Source organism: Ambystoma mexicanum, chromosome 2q, assembly GCF_040938575.1.
Source record: "Ambystoma mexicanum isolate Mex_15411 chromosome 2q, UKY_AmexF1_1, whole genome shotgun sequence".
Taxonomy (NCBI): Eukaryota; Metazoa; Chordata; class Amphibia; order Caudata; family Ambystomatidae; genus Ambystoma; species Ambystoma mexicanum.
The window spans coordinates 946,293,408-946,311,413 of NC_090924.1; the positions used below are offsets into that span (position 1 = coordinate 946,293,408).

At 39.6% G+C, this 18,006-nt stretch overlaps 1 protein-coding gene across 1 annotated transcript in view; it reads right to left on the reverse strand.

Annotated features, from left to right (window-relative positions):
• DNAH11 (dynein axonemal heavy chain 11) overlaps window positions 1–18,006 on the reverse strand; it is a 4,227,155-nt gene that overhangs the window by 1,724,471 nt on the left and 2,484,678 nt on the right. The window contains exons 45-46 of the mRNA XM_069648254.1: window positions 17,184–17,357; window positions 980–1,184 (exon numbers count right to left, since the gene is read on the reverse strand). Coding sequence (XP_069504355.1) covers window positions 980–1,184; window positions 17,184–17,357 — 379 coding nt within the window. The remainder of the gene's footprint in view (window positions 1–979; window positions 1,185–17,183; window positions 17,358–18,006) is intronic.

Here is an 18,006-nt window from a genome sequence, read left to right on the forward strand (position 1 = left end):
AATCTAATTGTCCACAAACAGGGGCATGAGTCAGGATATGGTTACCTTTAGCACTCAGAAAACATAATGTTAGATGATCAGAACCCAACCCGGTACATGAAGTGTATGGGCAATCTGCGAGAATGTCTGATGGTAGGGTGTGGAATATGGAGCGAGTTATGTGGCTGAAAGAAAGAAGTGATGTGCAGAGTGATGTGGGAGAGCATGCTCAAAGTCGGGAAATAATTCCTTGCTCAGAATTGGCAATTACCGGATCCAGCGGGGCCGTAATGACCCGGTAATTGCCCATTCCGGCCGCCGGTAAGAAAACTACTCCGGCAGCAGCACGGCTACCGCCATAGTCGTAATGAGGCCCATTACAATTATTTAATTGTGTCAACATTGTAAACGGGCTCTTTTAGAAATGGTTCAATGTTCATTTCTAATGATCACTTCCAGTATAAATTTTAGTCATAATAAGACTGTTACACTTGATCTTTCAGCAAAGGACTTCAAACCATAGACTGTCAAAAGTTATTTTCTTATAGGTTATCATTCCAAGATCCTTTGGTACACTGCTATTGTATTCTTTGAAAAATACCCCTGTGAGAAAGTCGAAAGGGACAGATACCACAATGAGGTTTCTTGGCTGCTTTGCATAACTTCAAAGACTTATTTGGAAGCATGTAAATGACACAAGTTCTTTATATTTGACACACATTTTAGTATAACCGGTTTGTATGCATGAACCAAATACCTAATGCACACTGTGCTTGGTGCTAATTTAATTTTGCAGAACAGTTGCCCTAAAATGTATATCACCATGAACCATCTACACTCATTCAGGCAGCCTCAGTATATGGAAATTAATATACAATGGCAGTGACATCTGTTGCATGCCCAATCACCAATACGCAGCCAGTTAAATACATCACATTTGAAGACAAGATGAAAACAATCCTTTCACATGTTGAACAATGGAAGAAAAAACGATGTTCACCTTGTAGTACTGCTGACGACGTGTAGTAGTTGAATGGAACCTTTGATATCATGTAGTCTTCAGAAAGGGCTGACAATATGTCCGCAACTAGCAAAGTTTTGCCCACGCCTGCATTGCCCACCAGCAAGAGAGGCTTGCCCTTTTCTAGGAGAAGATGTGTAAAATATCTCAGGCACACTGTCTCAGAAGTATTCACAAGGATGTCCTGTAAAATATGTGGTTAAAGTTAATAATAACAAAACTTTAATTTATTGCCACCTAACTATTAATGTGAAAACATGCATTTTCCTATTTTGAAAAAGGCAAATGCTTGTAAAATGATCATTACAACACAAAATGAAAACACACTTGCATATTCTTCTTAGCAGAAAGGTTGCAGGTATTCTGGGCATTATTGCAATTGTTATCATTACTGTTAATAAAACACAGTAAAGCATCTAACAATCCTACTAACACTATCAATATTAATAACAGATATCAATATTATTTGCAATAACACACAATAGTAAATTCACATAGCGCACATCACTTACTAACAGATATTACCGAGTTCAGAGGTACCCATTTTATCAACTTTTCAGTTCGCTGTCATTCAAGCCTTCGTGTACGTGCGAGTATTGCAAAAACGAAGAGGTGAATGACCCCATTGGCAAAGGGTCCAATGTTGGCAAGTCGCCAAGTAAAGCAAATGTATTCTATAATAGATAATTCACACTAGAAAAAGCAGACTATCCATTAAACGATAAAAATACCATTGTACTCAAAAGAAGAATACAAAAGAGTGAAGGGTAACAGACAGACCCCATTCTAAATAAATACTGTTTAAAAATAATGAATTCTCAATTTTCAAAACACCAACCTTTTATGTAACATCCAGTACAAGCGTGTTAGTAATGTTTATTAAAGGAGCAGCTATGTATTTTTTACCCCACATAGTGACTTACGAATCCAAAATGTGAGCTTTATGTCTGCCATCAGTACTCAATAAATATGTGTGCGACTTGAGAAATCACAGTGAAGACGATAGAGAAAAAAGCAACATCCACACCTACATTTAGATGTGTATTTACACGTACGCAAAAGTCACCATATTCGCAAAAAGAAATACGTCTTGGCAAATCCAAATGTTTTGACCGGGGAACCGGGGAATTGTTTTAGGGCTTGCCAGATTATGCCATAATATGCTCAGGGACTCAGATCATGGAAGATATTCAAATCTTGGCCATTTATTACCCGCATTTTACCAGTTAGGCAGGGTATTGGCCGAGATTGCCATCAAGTGGCAATGTACCCTCTCCAATGCTAAGGATTGCATTTGACCTCCCAGATACCCAACACGCTGTCGGAGATGAAGATAAAATGCATAGTACTCATACCATGCACGCACATTTTCATCAATACCCCAGTACTCACACATATATTATGGAGTGTATTTAAATGGATTGTTATGGAAGAAAATGTTGGATTATGGTTTCTCTCCCTGTATAGTGGCTCTTATCTCACTTCTTCACCACAATACCAATTTTAAAGTCCGAATTAACCGTGCTGCACTGCTTACAGATGCTCTTCCCACTGCAACCAGTGTCAAGCAAGGCTGCAATCTTGCAGTGGTTCTTTTTAATCTTTACCTTGCTGACATCGATCGCATTTGGAATTCTTCAGACATATTTCCCAACAGAATGGGTGCTTTGCGCCTTAATTGGCTTGCGTTTGCAGACAATGTCATCTTGTTCGACTGCACAAAATCCAGTTTACAAAATAAACGTAAATACTTTTCCTTCTATTGTACACAAAACAATCTATCAATCCTTCAAAATCGAACATTCTCATTTTCTCCTAAAAAAAACTTGTATTTTCAAATGGTCCATCAATTTTAAGGAAATTAACCTTTCTTATGATTTGACCTATCTAGGTTACAACCTCTCTAACAGCAATTTTTTCACCAAATGACAAGCTTCCCTCTTTGCTAGGGTGCTGCCACTTATGGCGCAAATGCACATTTTCTCTCACTCCCCTTATAGACTTTATCTCATGAAGGTGGAGGCAGTTATTCTTTACGGGCTGGACCTTTGTCTGGCTCAAATTGAACCCTGGCTGAATGAGCTTCAGGGAAAAATGTGGAAGTCTCTTCATGGTCTTCCCAAATATTTACCCAATGCTATACTAAGACACATATTGGGTCTCCACTCAGTGGCTTCCGCGATTTAACTGGCGGATGCTATCTAACTATACCAAAATGCTATTCCCGCTTGCTAACTCTCTTTATATAGATCTTTCAGTTATGCTTTTGAATTCATATCCTATCTCGATTGATCGGTTTCAGGAACGCATGTTGGCTCTATTAGTACTCATCAATATGTGTCCAGAAGATCTAAAATGGCGTCCCTGGTTAGCAAAAAAAATTCATTTTCAAAACGATTGGGCTGCGCCTCTAAACTAATTGCTACCTATTCCTCCTTTGGGGAATATACAAAATGTAGGCAAAGCCAGTTGGCTCGCTTGCTTTACCGTACTCTTTTTACATGTAATAAGGTACGGACTCTATATATGAGATTCCGTTTAGACCTGTTTCATACCAAACTTTGCACCAAAAATTGGAGACTTAACTTAGATGTAATATCTGATATTATATGTCGTTTTTGTGGTTTTACGGGGTGCTCAGGAAACTTTAAAACATCTTTTCCTTTATTGCCCCCATTTTGAACAACAAAGATTACATTCTATGAAAGATTTTAAGCATGCTTCTTCGATACCTGCTCAGAATCTCATTTGGGTGAGATGTATGTGAGGCAGAAGCAATGCAAGTATCATTGACACAGGCTGTTTGCTAACTCATATTGAATCAGAATTAAAAGAAGAGAAGGTCTACAGCAATCCAAAGGCCTGCCTGCCTCCATTTTATATTATTTTAATGTGGTAGTGCCACAACCCATCTGTACTCATGTTTGATTTTATGTTATATTGACTATCATAGTCATGGTTTATTCATGTTTTATTTTGTGCTTACCCTGATTAATATTTTCTTTGATGGTAGATTTCTTGTTAGGGTATCACTTTATTTGAATTTAGGTATGTACACCATTTCTATTTTTTGTTGTATTTTCGGAGTTTGTGTATGTCAATTCTGTTTTGCTGCAGGCTTATTTGTCGATTTTATTTAAGGAATATTTTATTAATTCTTTGTTGTATTTAGGCATGAACATTGTCTTTTATCATTTTTGTACTTTCTGATTTGACTATGTTAATTTTGCTATGCCATGACTCAGTTTAAACGATGATTTTGTGGTCATATATTCAATTTGTTGATTTAGCCTGTTTCAAGTGATATATTCTATTTTGACTTAATGTGTACGTGCTTTCATATTTCTCTTTGTGTCCTGCTTCTGTTTTGGGAAATTTGTACCTTTGTTGTGGCCGTTGCATTCATTGTTTAACGGAATATGTATGTTTAGTATTGCATAATTTATATTTGTAAAGGTGTTCATGCGCTAAAAACCAATAAAGAAAAACAAAAATAAATATGCTGGAAGGCCTAAGCAGAGGTTTTCTCAACCTTTGATGGTCCGTTGGCCACAGGGCTATAAAGGTAATGGGCCTGGAAGGTGGGTTAGTTTAATTAGATGGGATTTAGGTGGATAGGCTGCTGCCAATGAATACATCGCCTTTGTTTGCCATCAACGTAAACTGAAGTGTGAGCTTGATTTCTCTGGCACCCAATTGCTCATAAAACAATGGTAGAAACCACAAAGTGCCACTCTGGCCAATCGCACACATTTATACAATGATCAGAACTGGACCCAAAGCATAAAAAGATCTAAAGAACACATAGAATATGAAAGAATAACATTCTATCCAAATTACATTTCTTCATTACAGACAATTGTTTCCAACATGTGGTATGCAGATCAAGTCTGTACAGAAATTATTCAATTACATTGCAAGAACAGACTGAATCAAGTTATTGTTTTTAATCTTCATTTCGGCATTTCTGTGTTTCCTGCAAAGCACTTCATCAGGGCCTAGATTATCAATAGATTTGAATCTGCATCTATGATATTTTCATATGGATTCATAGAGATCATAGCGCACAAACTGGATATCTACAGTCACATGCATGTTTCTAAATAGCAGTCAATCAATGCCATCAGCTGGCCAATGAGTCCTCCAAGACTCTGTGAAAAACCAGAGAGAGTTTCACAACCTAGTCCCCGTAGATCCCATATTCAGGTGGCCAGGGAAAGGCCATTGCTTTTGAATCCCGACCCTGGGGGTGGACAAGCGATGGAGAATCACCTGAGTAATGGGTCCTCAAGGAGTGGGGATGAAGCACCTGATGGTGAGACATGGCATCCCCCCTTTTCCACAACCCACCTAGCCCCTATCTCTACCTATTTTATGGGACCTACAACTCCTATAATTCCTCCCCACTTCACACTGTCAACCTTACTGAACCAAGGAAGATGAGGAATAAGGTCAGGAAGATTACCTCTACACACTTGTGATGGCTCTGTACCTTTAATGAGACCAGGCAGAGTCAAGCACGTAATCCTGACTACACACACATGCCACTTGTTAGCACTCCCGGTCAGGATAAAAGGTGGTGTGCATAGGTCTGGGTACGAGAAGGAGCAGCTCATTCGGGGGTGATGCGAATCAGGCTATCGAAGTTGGAAGGCCAAGGGGCTGATCAGCAGTTGCAGAGAACGAGAGAGAGCCATGCGAGAAATCCACACTTTCGGAAAGCCGTAAGCATTCCAAGACTGAAACCGAGTGAGAAGAGTGGACATACCTTCAATGTACTTCAAGGTAGCCCGCTACCCTACGGGGTGAACGACGGAGTTGGGGAACAGCAGAGGAGGCATTGGTAATGAGCTTGACTGCTACATGAAAGGTGTTGAAGAAAGAAAACCAATTAACCCGACCAGTGATTTATCGAAGACAACAAAAGTCTGGTTTGTGTTAAAAGCGAAAGTGACTGCAACAAGAGTTGAAGGTTGCATGTGTGCCGATAAAACGTATAATAGAAAACACAATTTCTGAATTGAGATGAAAGTATACAAAGTAACAGAGTGGTCCTGTGAGGTGCAATTGCACATTCAAAAGTTTGAAGTTATGATAAACTAGGAAACGAAGGCAAGAAAGTAATCGGAATCCCGAATGAGAGTTGATTGAGTGAAAAATTTGTGAACTTTTGATATGCCAAGAGGGCAAAGTAGATGAACATTTAAAGATGCCAAGAGGGCAAAGTAAAACAATTATAATTCCAAGGAACGACAAGTACCAAGAAGCATTGATGCTGATGAAGATTGTTGAATTGTTTAAAAGAGAGCTCATAGTGGTCATGCAGAGGTCTACGTAAAAACCTTGCAGTTTTGAAAGTCTTCGACAGTTGAAAGCTGGATGAAACAAAACGTGGGGAAGGGAACCACACAAAGAGAAAAGACAGGCTCGAGCCCGGCAGAGGGTAGCCTGTGCTGAACTGTGGTAAAGTGAAAGTTAAGTGTGAAAAGAAAGACAGGCTCAAGCTCGGCGCAGGGTAGCCTGTGCTGAATTGTGGTAAAGTAAAAGTCAAGAGTAGAACTATGCATTTGTGGCAAGGCAGACGAAGTCTAAAGAACGTATTGAACTGTCAAAAGCTCAAAGCCCAAGACTGAACTGTTGAAATGTACCAGTAAGCCAAAGTGTGCAAGACTGATAGAACTGTGCCATCCACCTATCCTTTTAAGAAACTATTGAGACCCTGGGCTTCTGAACATGGGGAAGGGAGTTGTTACCTAAGCCATTCTGACATTTCTTTTAGAACACTATTTTTCCTTTTTATATTCCCTTTACACGTATGTCATTTGAGAAGGAGGGCAAGGTTCATTTTTTAGTATAGACCTTTTTATTTTGACTAGGCTGATTTGGACTTGTTTGTTATGTGTTTATTGGTCGAGACTACTCCCATTCTAGAGTTATGGCAAGTTAGGAATTCTCCCAACCCTACCAATATACAAAATAAAGGTTTTTGAAACTTGCATCTGTTGTGTCTGTGTCTGCTGTTGATACCATGCCTTCCTTACAACTCCTACATGCTTTGCTGCTCCTGGGATGAACCACTCTTGGAGAAAGCTGACATTGGGTGGAGCACATAAAACAAGGCAGGGATGTACCGAAGTTCCGTATAACAAGTAACTTCTGAGTCTGTTGTTTTATTCCTACCCAGCTATAAATTAATATGCCTTGTTTTTTATGATTACATTAGAATGAGAGCAGCAGTGACATAGACATCCCTTGAGTTAGGAGCTAGACTGGCATTTGGAGGCATAGCTTGTCATCACGTGTGTCCTGTGGGATTGGCACCATCACACCAATGGGAGATACTTAACAAAGTTGTAGAAAGAATTAACTTAAAAATTCAAAACTGAAAAAAAAGGAAGAGGACTAACATTAAAAAGCAAAAGAGAAAACATAAAAAAATGTGCCTGCATAGTTCATTCATACAAAATATATGTATGCCTAAGTCTTGTTTCCTTGCACTCTCCTGCATGCAAAATTCACCCTGCCCTAAGATTGCTCTGGAGTACTCTCAACCTCACAAAATTCACATCAACCTAAGCCTGCATTGGCATACTCCCCTGTCTACAATGTTGAGGTGTGGCTGTCACTAAGGCCAAGCACTACTTTTCGCTAACTTTTATTATGAGACTGTGTAAAGATATGTGTCAATTTAAATGTAAAACTGATATCTTTTCAAAGAAACAATCATCAGGATGCCCTTCCCCCAAACAAAACAATAAACAGAATAATCTCCTCCTAAATGTCACTCCTGCTAAATTTGGATAGCTCAGCCTTCAGCCCACTGGGCAGTTGTCAAATTTGGTATATTTCAAGGGGGGTTCATTTAACAAACCCTGTGGGTGTTGTGGGTTTAAGGTACAGGGAAAACTAATATTGATAGAATGTAGTTGCTGCTTTGCGGGTTCCCAAACACCCAAGCCTTGCCAGCAGTCTGTACAAGATGTGGAACATCTGAAGGAGTTTGGTGGGAGTAGTGCTTATAAAGGGAGAGATCCATAATATCCTCCCACCATCTGTAACTAGATCCAACCCGGCCAGCTGGAACATTCCCGTTCTGGCTCACTTTCTCCTTCACTCCTCGATTTCAAAGATTTTTTCCCATCTCCTCCGTACCACTCTCTCCTTCTGTTGTGATTTGTATTTGTATTTGTATTTCTTTATAATTTATATCGCGTTCCGAAACCCTAAGGTAACTGGGCGCTTGAAAGACTTGGGTTACATACATGTTTAGGCAGTGTACATTTACAATATGTAATACTTGAATTTACTATATATAAAACTGTCCGAGAGTAGTTACAAAAAGGACCCTGGTAACAGATGGGTCAATGAATAGGAAACGGTAGTACAACAGCTTAACTAGGCATCGGTCAGATAGAAACGGTTCAACATATGGTAGTATTGGCCTCTAGGAGAGGGGGTTTGTTGCTCAATCATTCTTTTATTTTGGCTTTATACGTGAGAAAGGAGTGTTCTTGTCTGAGTTGGATGGGCAGGGAGTTCCAACGTTTGGCAGCTTGGACTGGGAAACCGGCTCCTTCAGTAATTTTAAGGCCGTATCGTGGTACCACAAGGATGTGCGAGTGGGCTGATCTATTGTTACGTGTTGGTTTGGTGTTTGCAGATCTTGTCAGAAAGGTATTTGGAAGTGAAGTTTGTGAGGCATTTGTGTGTGATAGCCAGGGTACGTAGTATGATTCTGTCACAGATGGGCAGCCAATTTATGTTGTCTGTAGTAGAGGAGATATGGCAGGATCTGGGTAGGCTGAGTGATGCTCTCAGGGAGTTGTTCTGGAGGACCTGGAGTCTGTTTACGTTATATTCAGAGGAGCCTAAGAATAGTGTGTTTCAGTAATCAAGTGTAGATAATGCCAGTGCTCTTGCTAGAGTGAGGCAACTGTTGGTGGATATTTATGATTTGCAGCTGTAAATCAGTTTATTCGTGTAAGCTGTGGAGGTCACCACACTACTAACTTGTCTTTTAAGGGACAGAGTTCACTCAAGGTAGACCCCCAAAGTTTTTATCTCCTTGGAAACAGTGATCATGTTGCCATTGATGTTGAAGGAGGAGAACTAGGGCTTAATTTATTCAGACGTGCCTGTGTGCCTACGATCGTTAGCTCTGTCATATCGTGGTTGAGGCCTTAGCTGTTGTTGGCCATCCATGCTTGGATTTCCAGATATATGTAATTTAGTAGTTTTGAGTCTTGGTTGTAACAGCCCGTGAGGGGGATGAGGACTTGAGTGTCATCTGCATAGTTAGTGTAGATGACACCCAATTTCTCCAGACGATTGAATAGTAGCTTTGTAAATATATTGTATAGGGTGGGACACACACACAAGCCTTGGGGCACACCGCAGAGTGTCGGGATAGGGTCAGCTGAAGTTGAGGGGGAGAAGACTGTGGTGGTCCAATTGGAGAGAAAGGAGTTGATCCAATCCGAAGCATCAGATGAAAATGCCACAGCGGTGGTGAGGTGCTTAGTGAGAATTTGGTGGTCGACGAGGTCGAAGGCAGCAGATGGGTCGAGAAGGAGGAGTATTGCTAACTTACCTTTGTCCTTCGCCTCGTCCATTTGGATATTGAGGTCAAGGAGTGTGGTCTCGGTACTGTGTCTGGGTCGGAAGCCTGATTATCTGAGGCCAAGTAGTTTGTTTTCTTTTAAGTGCTTCTGGATTTGCAGGTAGGCCACCCAATCCAGGATGTTTAGAAGGAACAGGACCGTCAGTAAGGGCCTATAGTTGGTGGGTATGTTTGGATCAAGGTTGTTGTTTTTTTAAGAGTGGCATAACCCATGCTTGCTTAAGGTTGTTTGGCACCTGATTGGATGTGAATGATCATTGATCAGTGTGGTGATGAAGGGGGATAGATTTTTTGCTCCATCCTTGATGATGGATGCTGGACAGAGATCCCCTTGACAATGGGAGGGTTTGAGGCTTTTTATAATATTTTCTACTTCCTTCGGTGTGACGTAGGTGAAAGTGAAAGGAGTACAGTTGGGGGGGTATTTAGGAGAGTCTGGTGTGGGAAGGGGACCGTTGGTGAGGCTTGCCTTTTTGGAATTGATCTTGTTTTGTAAGAGGGTGATTTTGTCAACAAGGGCTTGCTGTATTTTAGTTCTGTGTGCATGCCTCTTTAGTATTTTAGTTCTGATTACTTCTGTGTGCATGCCTCTTCTTCACCCAAGGGTTCTTGCCCCTTATCCTGGCAAATCTTGGCTTTAAATATTACTACCTTCTTCACTACCACCATCTCCTTCTGTCCACTCTGACCATTCATGTTGCCACCTCCACTGTGACTGCGTTTAATACCACCACCTTCTTCTGTTCACTTCCCCTCCTGATATTAGTACCTTCATTTCTATCACCACATCTGTTGATCTGTGCCTGATGTTACCAGCTTCATTGATTCTATCACCTGTTTCTGTACACTCTTCACTACTGATGTTAAAAACTCTGTGAAACCCTTAATTCTCAACCCCTCGTCCTGTCTGGTCTCATTCTCATCTGTTACTGTCTCCTCTTTCTGCCACCTCCTTCTGCCAGGTTCCACTTTCTGATAGTAACTTCTCCTGTCTACCCCCGTGGGCTGTTTCTATCATCACTACATCCTCTCTACCACATTGAACAGTTGTATATGTTGTATTCATGTCATTTGGTTATAAACAAACCATTACACAATACAAAAATATAATCTTAGTCATATAACGAGTGTAATTAATTAGTAATTTGATCAGTACACAGTATTTCATATGTTTTTATTTATTTATTGTGCATTTAGTTTAAATCATTAAACTTTAAGCACATTTCATATCAAAATACATTTCATTACTTGTCAAACAGATCCATCCTGAAGTATAGCCACGTATCCTTTTTTTCAATGGATCGATGCATTTAAAAAACATTTTCTATTTTCTGAATTTCCTTCCATATATCATGCACTGCTGTACATGCTACGACAGATGTTTCTCCATAGATAAATGACCAAAATTGGTCATCTGAACAGTTCTCAAGTCTACATAAAAAATTTCTGTAACCCTTTTCATACTTGTTCAACAAGGATTTGCATTGAGAAAGGATATGACGACTAGTTTTGACTTCTTCTTTACAGCATCTGCATAGTCTTTCAGCGTATGGGGTGTTCAACCAAACTCCTATGAATTCTCTTGTATGCAGAATATTCATATGCAGATGCAGTATAAACTGCTTTAGTTCGATACTCGTTGGCTTTGTTAAAAATAGAGTGAAGGTGTATGTCTTTGCCATCCTTTCTGGTCATATCTTGTTATCGCTTCTTCGTGTGCGGTGTAGCCATGTTATTAACCATGTCCCAGTCTTTTGCTTTCTTTTTTATTTTACTCTCCAGGTTTGGATCCTGTGACAGCATTTCCCAGTCCAGGTTCAACTGATCTATGAACCATTCATCCGATTCCTTAAGGGATTTCAAGAAACCATTTTTGCTGTGGTTATCCAAGACTTTTCCCAACAGCCTACACAAAAAATTAGTTTCATTAGTGCTGCATTTCAATGTTCTTTGCACTCGCCTGGTAGTACGTAATGACGTCACCCCGTACCTGAGCCATAGAGCTTCCAATGGTACAGAACTAGTAACGTTAATCACAGAGCATAAGATTTTGCCTTCTAGTTGTTCCAGCCAATTTGTCTGGCCCATGTCTAGTACTGCGAGATCATAGATAATTGTAGGGATTATACTAGCTCTGTATATTTCTAGTATACGGGCCATGTTGTTTCCCCCACAGTGACTTACGTAGTGCTTTATCACTATCCACTTCTTCCACACATTATCACTCACTTTTCCGTAACTGATATTTCCGGAGGAGTGTGCTGACATACAAAATCCCAAATAGTTGTACTCCTGTACATTTGCTATTGGAGCGTTGTTGATGTGCCAGACATTTTTTTTCTTATTTCTGATGTTCTTTTTACTTGAATGCAATGTTTTTAATTACCATTGTGTTAGCATTGGCGTATAGTGCTAAAGCATTTAATGTCCTCTGTAATCCGATCTGACTGCAATTGAATATTATTATATCGTCGGCATAAGCCAACATGAAAATTTTGACCTCGTTCACTCATGGTGGGAAGTTTTTTACTTCTGACAGTGCATTTTCCATATCAGCGGTAAACAGATTATACAATATCGGGCCAAACACACACCCCTGTTTCAGACCTGAATTTGTTTCTTGATATTTTGTACAGTGACCAGCTACATTTAACCTGATTGCAATGCTTGTGTTTGTGTATAAGAGTTGAATATAATATAGCAAATGTTTATCTATACCCCATCATGCCAGTTTATTCCAAAGGATGTTACATGGCACCACATCAAATACCTTTGAAAAATCGACACAACAGACGTATAGATAAGGAGTGTGTGTGTTCCATGTTTCCGTCTTCAAATATTGCACCATTGTTATGTTAGTTACTGTGTTATGATTTTTCCTGAATCCTGTTTGGAAACGGCTGAGGATATGGTCTCCTCTGCCCATTTCGTCAGTTTCCTCAGGAGGATACTAGGAAAGATTTGAGAGACATGAGACCTGTCCATAAGCGCTATTAACCTGTAATATTGGGGATCTTCCCTTTTCTCTTTTTGCGCCAACTTTTAGGAAAGGTCCCAGTGTTCTCAATTTGCTTAAATTTTAATGCTAGAATTTGCGCCCATAAGCCAGGTTGAGCTTTCATAACTATATTCAGTATCCCGTCGGAACATGGTGCCCTCAAACTCTTTAGGTTCATTATGATTGTATATATTCCTTCTTCATCTATATCGAAGTGTTTCATAGAGAAAAGATTTTTATCCTCCTTTTTTAAGATATTTTATTCTTCTGGGCTATTATACAGTGCACTTATCTACTCCATTTTTTTTCGGGAATTGGATTTAGATCGGTTGGTAGTATCCCTTTCTTGTAACTATTAAAATGGGACCAGAAGGATTTGCTATCATGTGTCCGCAGCCATGTGAACAATTGTAACCAATTTGAATTTCATCTGTTATACCTATGTTGCTTATTCCAGTTCCTATAGCCTGTAACTAGATATCTTAACTGGAGATGTTTTGTTTCTGAGTTAATTAAGTTGTTTCTTTTAATTAAATTCTTAGCAGTTCTATAGATTTTCTTTCTATCAGCTATGATTGAGTCAAATGGATTCCTGCATTTCTTATTATAATACCTTTCTTTGGTTGTATTTCGTATATAGATCGACCAGGAGTCGAGGGTCTCCTTGTAGTTCTTCTAGGTCCCAAACAAGTTCACATTTTTAAAAATTAGTAATAGTTAATTTATACTGTCAATCAATTCATGGGACCAATTTAAGCTCAAACCTCTATTATCGCAACAAACTCCCACCACTCCTGTCTCCTCATTTTTTAAACCTTTAGCAAGGTTTGTTGTTTTCCAACTCAGACTTGCATGGTCACTCAGTGTGTTTGGGTGTATCTCAACTTCCTCAAATGTCTTTAGTGTGAGTTTTTCTGTGATTATAAAGTCAACGTATGAACATGCTTTTCCATTAGACCACGTAAATGTAGCTTTATGAACCTTCATACTCTTACATTTTAATATTACCAATTTGTGTCTTATCAGGAATTTTGACCAGTCCTTATTTTTTTGGTACCTTGTATCTGTTGATTGTACAGTTCTTTCACATTTAGGTCACCTGCTATTATTACTGGGCTTTTTTTGTTTTCTATACACCAACCAATAATAATTTCATCAATGCTAGCAATAATGCTCTTAGTACCGCTTCTTCCCAGGGGATCACAAACATTTATGAGCAACATAGGATTCTTGGGACCACCCGCTAACCTTAGTATCGTTGTCTAGACGTGTGGTGAAGGTGGATTCAGTTTCACCAATTCTAGTGTGTGTTTAACTCTAGTTCCAACTGCCAAACCACCCTTCGGTCTTCCCGAGCCTGTTTTGTTTGCGAAAACCAAATAATTTCATATTTTATACATTTAAAATGTAGGGCAATAAAGCAATTTATCAATATTTATCAATAACAAATATGTTCCTGAATTAATAATACTGAATATCTTCTTTTGAATGTTATATCTGTGTTCTATTTTCTCTGACTAATTACAGCAATTCGTTAAAGTTCTATAATTCACATAGCAAGGCAATGGTTTCTCCAAAATTCGAATATCTAATTCCTTTTAAATTAATATGAATAGATGATATTTTTGTTTTTCAATAGTTTTTGATCACATTCATAATTTCTTTCCGTAAAATGTGTTTGTTCCTGGTTAGATTTATGGAGTGACCTGACACACTATGCCCCCATGGTTCTTGTGTTTCAGTTATAAGCCTATTTTCAAAGTATTTCAGGTAATAAGGTATGGGACAGGATTCATGTATTGAAACCTCTCAGTACAGTACATAGCATAACTATGTTTGTGGTACATAGAATCGGGTGTGGCTGCCTAATCCCATGACCTAGCCTTTTTCTTTGAGTCTTAAGTTAGCAAACATGTAATGTTAAATCTGTATACAAGTTAATTTGTTCATGGAAATGTCTGCATGAATCCATGCATTCCTCTAAGATTTTACATTTAGATTGTCCATCCATTATTATTTCGTTGAAATAGTTTAATAGGCATTTATCATTTTGAGAAGTATCCTGAAATACAGCACTGCGTCTTATTTTTAACATTGTCATCAATGATGTTAGGCCCAGTTCTAATGAAAAAACTTCTATTGTGACACCATTATGTATTCCCAAGGCCAATTTCAACATTTTTCCTTAGCTGATATTTAACTCCTTCACCTCTTTCTTTAGCAAATATCTCGAGTCCATATAATATGCCTGGGAGAGGACTTGATGCATTGATAGTAAACATTCAAGCAGTATTTACTGTCTCCTCCATCTCCTTTATTACCACATCTTTAAAAAAGTTATCTTTCCTGCTACCATGTCTGCCACATCTGTCCCCACCAGCACCACCATCTTCCCTATTTTCTCTCAATGTTCTTCTTGTTTCACAACTCCTTTACAACGTTCTTCTTATATACCTCCACCTCTGTCAATTGTGTTACTAGCATCACCCTATTCTCCCTTTTGCACCAATCTCGCCACTTCATTCCCCACCATAGATATCTCTTCCTCTCTCCTGCTGTGACAACCTCCTCAGCTCTCTCCATCTCTGCAGCCACCACCTTCTCTGCCACTGTCCATGTTCCAGTCTTCTCTAAAGTCTCTAAAGGCAACTCTCTCTCTGCTGCTGCTCAGCCCCCAGAAATGATCTAACTCGAGCTTCAGATCCTATGGCCCACACTCAGGAACTGGACCTGGGTACATTTATTCTGTGTTCCTTCATCCACCTGAGCGGGCCTTTCACTGGGAGTCTGCGCCTGTGATTGGTAATTAGGTGAGGGCTGGGATTGGCTAGCTTCCTTGAGTGCACCAAAGTTTGCTTAGGGTTTAGTCCTTAACTGGCCTGGCTGCCATCTAGGAGGCCAGCACTTCTTCTGTGTTACTTCTCTGTGTTACTTGTATTGTGCTGAGAGTGTCTACCTTCCCATCACGTGAATTTGACATTGGAAAAAGATAGAGTAGTATTTTGTATTCTTAATTTTTCTGAATAGGCTATGTGCACAGGTAACCTGACACTTTGTATTCCCGGTAGAGAAACTCTCTGCCAAGAGACAAGGCTTCTATTCCACAATCTTTGGTTTTCTGAATAGTTTGTGTTTAGGAAACCTGGTACATTGTATTTACAGTAAAGAAACTCTTTGTAGAGAGACAAGGCTTATGTAACTACGTTTTTGTTTGCCCACAATGCCAGATCAGAAAGCTGTGGTCTTCCAACGTTGTATCAGCCAGACTCTCTGATTCATCAAGGGCTGCTTTTAAGTGTTGAAATTACTTCCCAGTTGTTCCAATGTTTTAACAATGTTACAGGATAAGTATGTAGTGTCTAGTGAAGGAAACTATTCTATTTTAGGGGGCAAGAACATTTTCTTTACTGAAGCGGAAGGCTGCAGGCTCTCTCAATACGGAAGGTGGTGCCTTATTATTATCCAGGAGGACTTTCCGGTACCGGCTAGACTTTCAGTAGTAAACTACACTTGTGTATGAGGGCAATGGGGAGGGTCCAGATCCACATGACTGTCTTGCACTGAGAAAATGTGACTTTTCGCTGCTGTATGCTGGAGACCAGTGCAAGGCAACCAAGGAAGCCTCCTATTACCTCCCGTTATACAACATCCAGCCCATTGGGATTGTATCTGGCCCTCTGAGTCACTGCCCTCGTGACTGAGGAGGTCAAATACCACTTGAGGATCAGTCAGGGGACCTTGCTGCACTGCCTATCACAAACGTCGTGTACTCCTCATTAACAATATTCATGTACGCTTAAGATTGCTTTAGCATACTCCCACAGTTACTAAATGTACTAGTTCCAAAGACTGCATTCACTTTCTCCCCTCCCTAGAAAATGCACATGTGCCTGCCACTGCTTTGGTATACTCTCACACCCACAAAATTCACATGTTCCAAGGACTGCTTTGGAATACTCACCTTGGCATACTCTCCCTGTCCTTGAAGCAGTAAATCATATCAGTAGCTTGCAATCAGGGATTGAAAGAAGCTCAAAGGAAGCACACTTGCGAGCTTGAAAAGCACAACAACAAAAAACCAATAAGCGACTACAAAAGGGTGAAGCCTAAAGTCGGTAATTCACCTGCCTTTACATTGATAGCGGCTCAAGCCAGGTAGGACCGAGACTCAAGAAAATCCTGCCAACTGCTAATTGGGCGAACCCGAGGAAAATCTAGGGGTTCGAGTTGTGCATGAACAATCTTGCCCATTCTTAATTCCAAATGATTTTGGCCTCACTGTGCTAAATGATTTACAATCAGAGAGCAGTTAACATTTGAAAGTGTGTGCTTGTCGCATTAACATATACTTTAGAGTTAACAAACCATGTAGGTTACACTTGCAGCAGGATTGCTCCTGCAGTTTAAAAATATTTACAACTTGCTGGGTTCACACAATGAAATAAGGGTCCGGCAGGACAGAACAGTTGAATTCGCACACACCCACACACACACAAAGACGCACATATGCATTCTTTGCCACGTTGGAATTTTAAAAATACGTTTTTAAATACTTTTTGTCTTACCTGGCGTGGAGTATCAGGATCCATGCTGAATTGAGGAACTTTATCTGTCCAAGGAACAAATCTCCTTGTTTCATGGTCGAGGAAATAATCAAATATTGTGCCCTGGGAGGGAAACTTCACTGCTTTCATCTCTTTGACCCACCATTGACTGAACACAGCTCGATAATCAGTAACCTAGGGATAGAAAATATTACAAACTCTCTTTATTAGGCAGCATGTTTTTACATGTTCTTAAACATTTATCAATTGAATTAAAACAAAATGAAGCCAGTGCCAGCACTTCGGAATACCAAAGAAATAAGATGCATGCATTTCAAATAAATACATCTGTTCTGGGGAAGATACGATCATTTGTATGTTATTACACTAAAACAAAAACACAATCAATATTTCATTCTGTTCTTTACTGAGGAAATTAACTCGGGCAGATATTCTCAGTAATTATTTTATAAAGAATGTCAATAAATGACTGTTTGTATGGCAACTATTCAGCTAACTGGTTGTAATGTTTAGGATGTTATAGGTGATGATAACCTAACAACAATATCTTAGTGGTGTATATTTTTTGTTTCATTACATAAATATTATAGAAAGTCACAAAAAGGCAGTGTCACTCAAGTACAACCACTAGATCAGAGAATACATCATCAGAGGGTGCTGCAAAACCTCCACAAACACAATGTACTCACTCCAGGTGTCAGTGTCCGGTCTTCACTAATGCCATGACAGTCGCATCATGCGGGCAAGCGGATACCTCATTCAAAACCATGCGCATAATTATTTATAGGGGGGGCACGGGTGTTTGCCCCCCTAACCCCCCAAT